Source organism: Phaethon aethereus (genome assembly GCF_964289735.1).
Source record: "Phaethon aethereus genome assembly, chromosome: 1".
Lineage (NCBI taxonomy): Eukaryota > Metazoa > Chordata > Aves > Phaethontiformes > Phaethontidae > Phaethon > Phaethon aethereus.
Genome location: NC_138575.1, coordinates 31,000,943 through 31,013,269, shown reverse-complemented (window position 1 = coordinate 31,013,269; position 12,327 = coordinate 31,000,943). Strand labels below are relative to the sequence as shown.

At 39.0% G+C, this 12,327-nt stretch overlaps 1 protein-coding gene across 2 annotated transcripts in view; it reads left to right on the top strand.

The window, feature by feature from the left end:
• ZNF277 (zinc finger protein 277) overlaps window positions 1-12,327 on the top strand; it is a gene marked incomplete at both ends in the record, with an annotated part of 61,708 nt that overhangs the window by 20,068 nt on the left and 29,313 nt on the right. The window contains 3 exons of one of the 2 annotated variants that reach the window (XM_082005280.1): window positions 4,956-5,148; window positions 8,335-8,423; window positions 10,371-10,453. In XM_082005280.1, coding sequence (XP_081861406.1) covers window positions 4,956-5,148; window positions 8,335-8,423; window positions 10,371-10,453 — 365 coding nt within the window. Of the gene's footprint in view, window positions 1-4,949; window positions 5,149-8,334; window positions 8,424-10,370; window positions 10,454-12,327 lie in introns of both variants that reach the window. The other variant, XM_082005279.1, reaches the window with a different exon arrangement.

The following is a 12,327-nucleotide window of genomic DNA, read 5'->3' as shown; positions in this document are numbered from 1 at the left end:
CTGTGAAGATTAACTAGTCTCTATTATAGCAACATATAAGATAAAATAAAGCTATATAATTTCTGTAACAGGCAGACTTTTTTTAATTTTCTTTTATCACTGTTGTATTGGTGTGTAGAGTTCCGGTGCGGGGATCAGGATTCCATTGCACTGGTATCCTATGGGTGCTTATAACAAAAAATAGTGCTTATTCTAGTTTTGAAAGTATTGTGTAATCCAAATAGTTTTCTATACCATCTCATTGTCAAATGTGTTCATTTTATTTTCCCCTGAAGAACTGGGTATACTTCTTAGTCTTTGTTTTCAAAGAATATATTCCTCTAGACTCTTCTTTCTGCTAATCTACATTTTTTACCTCTGAATTAGCTGTAGAAGACCACAATTTTATCTGTCCTGTTAAAGGTTGCATAACATGGTGTCAACTGTTAGTTCTGTGAATGAGAGAGGGATTTTCTTAGTTCCTGAGTTCGGTGGGCTTTCTGTGAAGCCTTCGGGATACCTGTTTGCATAACAGTCGTGTTGCTTTTCCATTAGGCAGAGGAGGAAAACTCAGTGGTGACAGGATGATTTGACAGAAACTTAATGGATAGATTTTAGAGAGCTTAGTTCTCATAGGGAGCTAGAGTCTGTGCTGTTCACCACAGACACAAATAGGAAGGGGGTTAAGGTGATAAATTTTGCTGTTAATACGTACTTTTTTTCCCAAGTGGTAAGCCGGAGGGTCAGCTGAAGCTTTGCAGAAGAATCTCGTGGTATTTGAGTGAACTGGACAAAAGAAACGCTATTCAGTATCAACAAATGCAGAGTAACACACATGGGGGTGAACACAATATATCCGCTGTCTTGTACATTAACACCTGATTCACAACTTTGCTGAGATTTTGAAATCACTGAAGATAATTCAGTGGTTAATTCAATCCTAAAAGCAAGGAAAATGCTAAGAATAAAAACGAAATAGAGAAGAGATTGAGGGAAAACTACGCTGATTTAGAAATCCATTTTCTTCCACACTTGGGGCATTTTTAAACCACCCCACACCTCAGCACATGAAGAAGGGTAGAGTAGACCTAGCCAAGAGTTGAACAAAGGCAACAAGGAATGAAGGACCATTAGGAGAACATGAAATGTTGCTGCAGGTTTTTGTAGCTGTTAAAGACTCACAATTTCAAACAGTGCTGAAACAAATCCATGGAAAAAGGAAAGCCATAAAATGCTGCTAAACTGAGGTACATGTACAGCCTGTGATTTAAACTCTTCGCCCTCAGATTTCTGGAAGACTATGCTATTTGTGTGGTTACTTTTTGTTTACCCTATTTTTATACTCTTCCCTAGGTAATTGCTTCTTGCCACTGTCAGCCAGGACACTTGCACTAAATGGATGTTTAATCTGTGAAGTCATTCTTTTGGTAGGAGATTCTAAGAGAAAAGCTCACTTGCTTTTCCCTCATTTTCAAGTGCCTCTGCATGTGGGAGTCCTGATGGAGTCCAAGAACTCGATCTAAGTGGTTTTATTTCCCTGTTAGCCCTTAGCTTTGCTTTAGTTAACAGCTTTTCTTCAGTACCTGTGGCCACTCTGCTCCATCAAAATTAGCTGCTTTTGCAGAGATTTCAATAAGATGCTTAGCTTTATTTGTACTATTTTGATGTTTGTGTTATGTGTTAGTCCATTAAGTGCTACGCTAAAGGCTGTGCATCTTTGTTCAGCTCTGTGCATTTATTCTCTTGTTCAGTGTTTTTGCAGCAGATGAGTACAAAGGTATTTTCATGGATTCTTTTTTCCCTCACCTCCTTCTTTAAGTGCCTTTGAAATAAATTGTATAAGCTTCTGCAATTGCCACACTGGTCCATAGCCTATATTTAAGTTGTTCTCTTTTAGTATTAGCTACTCTCTTTGGGCAGCAAAAAATCTTCACCCCAGTTTGTTCCTTTCTGCAACTCACCACTGCAATTAATGATTAACAGCTCTGTTCTTCCAACCCAAACAACTGCTCTTCCCGAGAACTCGTGCTAAATAACTGTATCGGCTCCTTGTCGATGCTGAGTAGCAGTTCTGCCACACACACCTATCTTTTGAAAGTTGGTTTGTTAAGGCAGATAGGCACTTGTTTATTTGGAGTTCTAAATGTTTAAATAGGTCATTGCAGGAGACCTAAACCAAAGATGAACAAAAAGCAGTGTAGCTGCTTACTGGGCACAGTTGAACTGGCTGACAGAGTATCTTCTTAGTTCTCTTGGCATCAGTGAGAGTCAGCAATTGCAAAGGAAATTAAGTTGCTCTACTTTTCTCAGTAAACATGTTTTAATGATTCTTCAGCCTACAAACTAATACTGACTGTAAGAATGCACAAACCTAGAGTCTTGCAGGTAAGATCAGTTTTGCTTGGAAGAGCTGACCCTTTCATGAGAATTGCTCTAGCACTTAGCATAGCAGCTGCTGTTCTTAAAGTAGGAAAAATTGGAACAATTTATACAATGCCAATTTAATAAAGAAATGTCTGGGGGAAGAGAATGGGCTGAAGTGCAGGTAAAATCACGCGAGGAAAAATGTTAGGTTGTCAACAGCAGTTGCATTGCTCCAGGTAGTGCCATGCACTGTGTGCTGCCATCTCTGCACTGCTTAGTTTCATGGGATAAACTGATTTCAGTGTAACCTGACCATGAGTCTTCAGCCAAGTCACTGCCTTTCCAGGAAGTTTTATTTTTCAAATGTCATAAGTAGAAGCCTCAACAGTTGTGCAGGGTAGGTATGTTGTTCCAGGAGCAGCATGGAACTAATGAAGCCATATTTCCCGTGGTTTTGTACCCTTTCCCACCAGTAGCTCCAGCTTACCCTCCATGCCCTGCAGCATCCTCATCAGGCAGCCATGGGCACACGCTCTGCCTGCTCTGGAGCACTGTGTGTCCACGCTGGCTGCATGTGCGATGGACGGCAGAGTCCTGGTCCTCTCCCTGTGCCTCTTCCTCTACCTGAAATGTATCACAGGACTTTTAGGAATTTCCCAGGTCCACCTCTGAAACCGCAGCCCTTTGATTATTTCAAAGTCTTGGCAGAGGACGAGTGGGAGCACTGCTTTATTAGCTTATTTTCCTAGGGAAAAAAAGCTAAATGGCTATGATTTTTTAAATTACTTTTCAAATTTTCCATGTGGACAAGTTACCAAATTATCAGAGTTGGTGTGCTTGCCAACATAAAATACATACATATGAATTTTGTAGGGTGAAAACTGTCATACATTGATTCTTCTATCTGATAAATAGTGTTAATTAACCTTCCTTTAACCTTGCATATTTTAAAATTCCTGTGTGACAAAATAATAGGTTTGGGAGAAGGTCTTTTTCTTAATTCTTCAGATATCTTCAGAAACCAAAACCCAGGAGGTTCTGTCTGAACATCAGGAAACGCCTTTTTCACTGTGAAGGGTGACCGAGCACTGGCACAGTTTGCCCAAGGAGGCTGTGGGGTCTCCATCCTCAGAGACACTCAAAAGCCGTCTGGGTATGGTCCTGGGCAGCTGGCTCTGGGGTGTCCTGCTTGAGCAGGGGGATTGGACCAGATGAGGTCACTTCCAACCTCAGCCATTCTGTGATTCTGTGAAGTTTCATTTCTTTACAGAGGTGTTCATGTCACTGCAGAAATCCGGAGGCACGGAGTTTATTGTCCTGCTGCACAAGTTAACTTCGTATCACAAGAATCAAGGAGACCCATGATCTTTTCTCTTCAGTTTTCATCCTCGGAGTGCAGGAACTATTGGGGAGCTTTTTCTGTTTGCTCTTACTCTCCTTTGCTATCCAAAATTGATGTAGCTAAAATCAAAGATACATATTGAAACTGGCATTTGCTTCCAAGAAAAACCCTTACCAAAGACTGCTATAATGTATTTGGAAAGTGAACACCACAGTTTATTTCTGGACAACTGGAATTTGGTTAGGCTAATGGGGCCAGCTGTTGAAATCTGTTGGTCACACAGTGTTTCTTAATGAATTACAATTATTATTGTATTGTATTATATTCTTATATATTGTATTATATTCTTAATGAATTACAATTATTCAGTGGAAGAGCTTATGAATTTACACTGCTGTTGTTTAAATGGGGACACACACACACATATACTCTGGGTCAGTCTGCTTGTTTGCAGTACTGCTGCAGTTCTGTGCAATCCACCCACTTGTTGAACTACAAACAGCAGCGAAACTGGAGAACATCAGCCAGTGGTGAGTCACCTCTGTGTGCTATCATTTGAGTAACCTATGTCTGACTGGTGCAGTATAGTACAAACATGAGCCATTGACCTTTCCCCATGGCGTGTGACTGGCCCATCCTCAACATCTGTACAGTTAGGAGGTGTTTCAGTGGGCATAAGCTTCCATGTTGCAGTAATCTTTATCAAGAATAGTCTTTTCCTTTGTCACAGAACAGTAAGTGGGATGCTAATGGAGAATAAAAGGCAAGACAAATGCATACGGACCTTCAAGAGTCAATCAGAAAATGATAGAAGTATCATGCAATAAATAAAAGTATAGCTAGGAGAAATCAACATGCAAAACAGTTTGTGCTATGCAGTCTTCCTGATAGTATGAGGAATGTGGCAAAGAGAGTAGCTTCATTCATATCAACAGGTAGACAAGATAGTGAGAGAAAGAAAAGTAGGTTTCTCATTATAAAACTTCCTTTAGTAATAAGCAGAAGATTTGCGTCTGTTTGACTTGGTGTCAGCCGGGAGTTTCAGCTGGAGCAGATACTTGAGAACTGTCCTGTGCTCACCTCCCACCGTTCTTCTTGGAAATAATGCAGTTAACTTGCTTCCAAGCATCTTGCTGCTGGAGTGATCCATGCAACAAAACTGGGACCCAACAAAACAGGTTTTACATGTACTACCTAAAAGTACTCCAAATGATCTAGATTTATTCACTTAGTCAAAATTAATTATTCTTTTTATTTATTTTAGATACAGAGTGTATTTTGGAGCCTCTGTCTCTGCCAGAAAGTCCAGGTGGTGTTGCTGCTGGCGAAAGTTCTCCCTATGTGCCTTGTATTTTCTGCAAAGAATGCTATCTCTTAGCAGAACAAAACCATCTCCTGAAGCACATGATTATTGGACACAAGCTTGTCATAGCAGATGTGAAACTGGTTGCAGATTTTAGAAGGTAAGGGTTATATTGTTTAAAATGAGTGTGTATGTGTGCAGATGTTATAGAAAACAGAAGATCATCTTTTTCAGATGATCATCTAGAGATCATCTTTTTAAAATACTTTAAAAAGCAGTGGGGTATTGTGGGAGGATTTTTATTACTTTTTTGACGAGCTTTTTGTTGCTGGATTGTAAGGTTATTTTCCTGCTCCCCGCCCCCCCGCCTCCGCCACTCCCCAGCCCCTAGATGTTGCTGGAACCAGGGGACTTGATATTAGAATACAGGGTAATTCCTGTGTTAGACATTCTTTGACATATCCTAGGGAGTTCTCAGGACCTGTCACTAATCAACAAGATGTGTGCAATTTCGTAAAACACATTTGAAACAATCAACTCTCCTAATTTTGGTGTTTATTTGTATAGGACAAGGCTATTTCTACCACTGTACAATGTCCTAAAGCTGTTTATTGTACACAGAAGCTGCTCAGTACAGGATCTTTCTCATTCTGGGTTGGAACTCATTTGCCCTATTTTAAAGATGCCAGTATTTCCCCATAGAAATCACATTTAATCCTTAACTATACAGTACTGTGATCTACATACAACTGTGACTCCCTGTAAAGCTGTGTCATTGATCATCTCAGCATGGTCACATTGGGCTTTCTCTCTCTTAACTTCCTCCAAGAGCTGGCATGGCCCCAGCTGGCTTGTAACTTCAGAGACCTGGCGCTTGCTTGGCATTTTGCTTTCACACACAGCAATGTATGGGCCAGGCAGTAGGCTAGACAGTTACCTGCCGGTTTGTAGATGGTTCTGTTGCAGTGTTTAAATGGTAGCTGGATAATTTCTCAACTTAGAGGAGTTTTATGGTAGGTCTTCCGTGATTAGTTACTCAGCCAAAGCCAGTAATTTGTGTCCATCAAGATGCAAAAACAATGAAATATTAAGATGAAATTTAGGGAGAGAAATGTAAGCCATATAAATCCTTATTCAGATGTATGAGCTTAACGTTGCTTAAAATTGAAAACTGATACTTGTTTTTGCTTGGCTTTATGCTGAAAGCAGGCAGAACAAAAATGCAATGTTCTTTGGAGATAATGCTGAGTTTCCTCAGATAAATAAAGGGATCAGACCTGCTAAGTCATGGACCGCCAGTTTAAGTGTGCTCAGGGGATTATTCTGCATTGATAGAAATGTATTTTAAAATCACCTTTTCAATAAAATGTCCATTTAGATTCTTTTTGCTGCTAATGCAATTGGAAGGTAGCCAAATCTTACAGAAAGTGGCCCCAGGATGTGAAATGATGGAATTATTTGTTACTCTGATTGTTACTCTGAAGTGTGCCTGCTCTTATTTACTGTACTGAATATCAGTAAAATAGACTAATACTATGCACAAAAAAAAAAGAAGTATAATCTGAGGTGTTAAACTGAAGTGTGGAAAACACAGGGAAACAACCATGAAAACATAGGGGGTTTTATACTTAGAAAGTTGACCGAGTTACAATCAGTCTTAGGAATACATTTTGTGACAGAACTACAAGAAGTGGAGAATTCAGAGAAGAGCAATGCTAATGGAGAAGTTTTTGGGTTTGGTTTTTTTTTTTTTTTAACTTGGAAGAATAAAGATAAGTAGGCATTAGGGCAAGAGGAGGAGATAAGGGGAATAAGCTTCTACTACATCACTGAACATGATCACTCATGGACGTTGATCACTCATTCTCTCTCCCTGGAAGTATGACAGGGCATTGGCTTTATTTGATCATTGATTATTTGGGTTAAGTCTTACGGTGTGAAATCCCTTAACAGAGGGATTTAATTTATTTCAGTGCAGAGGACAGACTAAATGACATCTTGAAATCCCTTCATTTGCACATTTAGGTACTAAAAGCTCGAGGATGACTTACTCTGGAAGACTTGCTGTTCTGTGTAGCAGCAAGACTGTTTCCTTGTGCCTCACAAACAGTGGAGTAGGCAGGGGACAACAAAATACTCACCTCTTGCCTGCTGACATCTAATGATGCCTTTGAATGAGCTTCAGCCATGCGTGCTGGCTTCACTGTGCTTAGCTGTCTGCCGTCTTGGAGGTTAATCCTCTCCATGTCAAAGTTAGCAGAAACAAATATGTGCTAATTCCTTGGCTGCTGCAGTTAAAGTAAAATAGATGGTAAATAGAGGTAATATGAACCACCATGGGATGCGATAGCTGCGGCAAGTAAACTTTCAGTTTTCATAAGTGTTAAAAGCTACAACTATTTAGAAATGTCCTCGTAATAATATCTAATTTTTTTATGAGTATTTTCCTAATTTGATGGCATGTCAGAAAGAAGCTGTCATTGAATAGTTACCCTTTACCTTACCGACTCTCACCTGATTTATATCATGCATGAGTCGTAAGTATAAATTATAAGCACACACTGAAACATTTTCATATTTTTTTTTATAGTAAGAATCTGAATAATTAGCACAAGGTTTGCTCCATTCCCTTCATCATATGATTGAAGGTGTGGATTTCTTCTTGGTTAGGCAGTAGCTTCTAGTTCAGTGGGAACCTAATCTCAGTTGGAGTCTGTTAATGCTGCTTTAATACAATGATAGTACAAGAATATTTCTAAACAACTGTAGTTGATGGGTTAAACCTTCAAGATGTGTTTAGGGCTTTCCTTATTCTTTCTGCTATCCCACCCCCTGGTGTTTGGGGACTTAGTTTTTCTGTCTTTCTAGTTGTCTGCCAAGCTACAGCTTTCACTGTAACTTCACAGGAGACCTGCCAAAACCTTCACTTTTGACAAGTTGGTGTTTTTACCGAGTTTCAGATTCCTGACTGCATCTTGCAGAACACAGACCACAGTATTTTTGGAATTTGAGAGTACTCTGTAGTGTATCTTTTCAGCAAAGATGCATCTGAGTGGCACTTCTGTCTGAAAATGTGAATAGATCACAGTGTTTATGTAAAGCTTAATGCAAGTCTGTCTTATTGAGTTCTTCACTTTGACAGGATGGTTAAACCCAGTTTTAATGAAGCTGAATGAATTTAACTAATTGGAAAACTAGATTAAAGGAAGAAAAAATGGAGACAACAGTTTAAAAAACCCCACAAAACAGAATTTAGAGAATGGAAAAAGTGAGAGCCAATCAACTGTTTATTAAACTTTTCTTGATGTTTCCTTTTTCACTAATCATCTTCCCCTTATTTTTAAAGATACATCTTGTACTGGAAGAAGAGGTTTGCAGAACAGCCCATCACAGACTTCTGTAGTGTGATAAGAACAAATTCGGAAGCTCCATTAGGTAAGTATGCTGCTTGCTTGCTTACTCTCTGTTGGCCAGGTCATGTGATAATTTCTGGCATATAGTGCTGCTTTGATCAACCAAGTGTAAAGTAATCTGACACTAGGTCAGAAAACCACAGAAGTAATGTTTAACTCTTATGCACATACTTAAACTTACCTTTTACAAGGATTGCAACATGTGCTTCAGCACTGCTGAGTGAGGATGAGCTCAGTACATGCTTAAATGCACTGCAGTGTGGCTTACATCGTGGCTGTCAAAGCTTTGGTACCTACTGCATAAATAATTGGTGATAGTCCTTCCAGAAACGTGGAGAAACATCGGCTGTGAGCTGTCTTTTCTGACTTCACCCTGTCCACCACCCCCACTGATGCCACTAACTCCTCCTGTACAGCAGGGCCACAGTCGCCCTTCCTTTCCCCTGCCACAGTGCTTACTGCCCAAGGGTATTATGAGACAATATCTTTATGGTAGGGGTACAAAGGCTGGCATTTTCTGGGCTCCAACACAAAACCAAAGACCTTACTTTGGTTCTTCTGCGTTGGCACAGTGGGACATTCCATCATAAGGACAATGATGACTGTGCAAAGGAATTGTTTTTCTCAAAGTAGCTGATGCATTTCTTTGGCTTCCCCTTTTCTAACAGAAAAATATAGGTTACCTAAAAGCAGTTAATAAAACGTTAGGTCTTTTCTGCATCTTTAATTCTCCATGGAGAGCTTGAAAGGGAGGAAGAAATGCATGCAGCCAGTGTCAGAGATGGGTGGAAGGTGAAAACTGAGTACAAAATGGATGAAAATAAGTTGTTTTAATTATTCAAATTAATTTAAAAAAAACAGTCTTAGAATACATGAAAGTCGCTCCAAAGACCATAATTGCATTTCTCTTACATATGTATATTTTTGCTTCTGAAATTTTAACACTTACCACTGAGTTTGAAAATTGCAAATCAAGCACCTGAATGCCAGAGCTTTCGAGAATTATAAACCATCAATAGCCATTACAGAGTACAATGAGAATACTTTGTTGTTTGTTTGTTAACAAATTTGTTAATTTTAATAACTATCTCCTTCAGATTTGATAGCTCAGAAATCAGGGGGTTTATCTTGTTCACACAGGCTTCTGTATGAAAAGATGGGAAAGGCTGAAATCTGGCAAGTTCAAAATTGTAAAAAACTTAATGATGGTCACTTCAGTTCAGCAACCACATAACCCTTTGATTAATAAATGAGTAACTTTCAAAATACTTGTAATATTTTTATATTTTCTTACATGCTGAGTAATTTTAAAGTAATTAATTTTAATAAGATTTTAATTACTAAATTGAATATTAACATAAATAATTTTTACTAATTAGTAAACATAAGATGTGGGTAAAACATAAATAGAAATGTAAATTAGGCAAGTCTCAATGTGTCTTACTGAACAGTCGTGGTGCTTATCTGCAGATGGAACGAGATCTGATGGTAAAAGGTAACGTGGTCAGTCAGGGTAAGGGGAGGGTGTACCAAACGATGATAGCCACTGAAAACTGACAATTACTTAGAGACATAACTGAAAATCCCACATGCAAGATAAAATTAAAGGTGATTTCGTGTTTCTTTCATGCTGACTTTATACTGTGACCCATATAAATGATTAAAATTGCTTTGTGTCTCCAGAAGAACCATCATAAAAAAGAATAAAACTGGTAGTGGGGAAAACCTATGCAAGATTTTTGTCTTTGTACTGCAATATAAATGATGTAAAGGTCTTATAAATATGTATATACAAATATTTAATAATGTTTCATTAAATTATGAAATTAAAATAACTGACTTTTATAGATTAAAAAACACATTCTCACATTCTTAACACATTCCAAAGGTTTAGCAAATTATGTGCCAGAAATATTTAAAGCAGCTGCAACTTCCCATCCCTTACCCACACTTCCTAATCTCTTAACAGAAGAACAGGACAATTATTTTCTTCTATGTGATGTTTTACCAGAAGACAGATTACTTAGAGAACAGCTTCAGCAAAAGAGACTGGTAAGAAATTACCATTGTTTCATTTTTGAGGTAAACAGTTCTTTAGTGTAATATACGGTAACTTAGTCGGCATTTTAAAGTGAAAGCATTTTTTGCTAGACTGCAAAATTCTGATTATTTTTTTTAAGCTCATTTCCCTAGCTGCTCCACAAACGTACACAAACTCCTTGTTTATAGATTTTTCCTTGGAATAAATTTACAGGTTGTATGTCAGTGTTCCACACGAGTGCAAAACATGCCCAGAGCACTGAAAAAGGCTGAATGTGCTGAACATTTTTCTTCTTGCAAGAATCTGCAATTCATTGACACACTGTCTTTTGTGTAATAATACACATGTAGGAAACTGGCAAAATAAAACTCACTGTGCGATACTGTGAAAAAAGGAAGGTGATACTTATCTACAAAATCTTCAAGCAAATTGTTTTTGTGCATTCACAGTCTCTTACCCAGATTTTATTAACTCACACTTGCATACTCGTGAGCACCACGGTGCATAAGTGGAGGAAGTGTGGCCAGTATTGCTTCTGTGAGATTCGAAGCACAAGAAGTGCCAGCTGTTGAGTTGTCATAAACTGCTCTGGTTCTTCTTGCTTGGTGATGGCAACCTAGTACTTTGGACAGACCTCTCATATCTTTTCAGAGTTGTCAGTTCTGAATGGGTGGTCCTTCATGTTAAGCTCTTGCTGACTTCAGCTTCCATGAGTCTTAGTCCATGTTCCTGACCACTGGGGTTTTTTTGTTTTGCTTTGTTTTCTTGTCTGAAATACACATCTTTAGTCTGTTGGGCTAATTCAATAATGAATGTTATAGGATACACAGCAGCCTTCTTGTCAATGGCCTGATGTTAGGATGCAGGGTCTACTGCTCACAAGTCATCTTTACTGTGAGGTGTTAGAGTGCAGTCCTTTTGGTCTTGACATAAATATGTTCCTCAGTTTACTACTGGCAGCTCTGTCCTGGGAATTGTCAGTACAGGCCTTTTAACCCTTTGTTATGCTGTTTCTTCTGGTACCTTACCAACCAGGTAAGGTACCAACCTTGTTTCCATTACAAGTCTGTACATACACAGCATGCAGCTAAAGACACCTTAAATCATAAACATTCAGAATGAAGGAGATGCTTAGAAAAACCACATTCTAGTCCCCAGGAGGATTGGGATTGGCAGGCAAAATTCATTTGGTTCAGCTACCCTGTGAGTGCTGTTTCAGTTTGCTGGCTGAAGTAAATTTCTGCACCTCGAGGCACACGACTAACGAATCCCCGGAACCTGTGGAGTTCATACAAGACTTACACAGCTCTCCAGAGGATCCCAACTCCTGCAAAGGAGAATTGTGGTAGTTCTGCCACTGAGTATTTGCCATGGAGTTGGAGTAGCCCCATCTGAAATCTTCATTCCTGTGTAGGTCCATTGGATTGGCATGGACTGAGAAAAAAGCAGCTGGTGCACTCATGCATAGCATGCTTTTCTTACAATTCATCGTAAGGAAAGGCATCCTGAATCAGTAAAAAGGTTTGTCTAGATCAGTATCTTATCCTTGCCAGCAGCAAAGTGTCTATGGTATTTTCCCTATTCTGATGTGGTGGTGATTCTTTCTCAAAATATTCTGCTGGTCTCCAGCAATTCGCAGCTCAAGAGTTTCTTAATTAATCAACATTGTGTCTGTGTTTATTAACACAATAGATCTTTCTTTCATGAACCTCCAACTCTGAACACACACAAACTTCCAGTATCTACAGGTTCCTGCAGCAGTGAGTTGCACGGCTTAACTACACAGTGGGAGAGAACTGTCTGTTTGGCCCTTTTGAACCTGTCACCTCACACCTGGCTGATTTTTGTATTAGAGAGGTGGTGAACAATTTGTCCTTTATCTTGT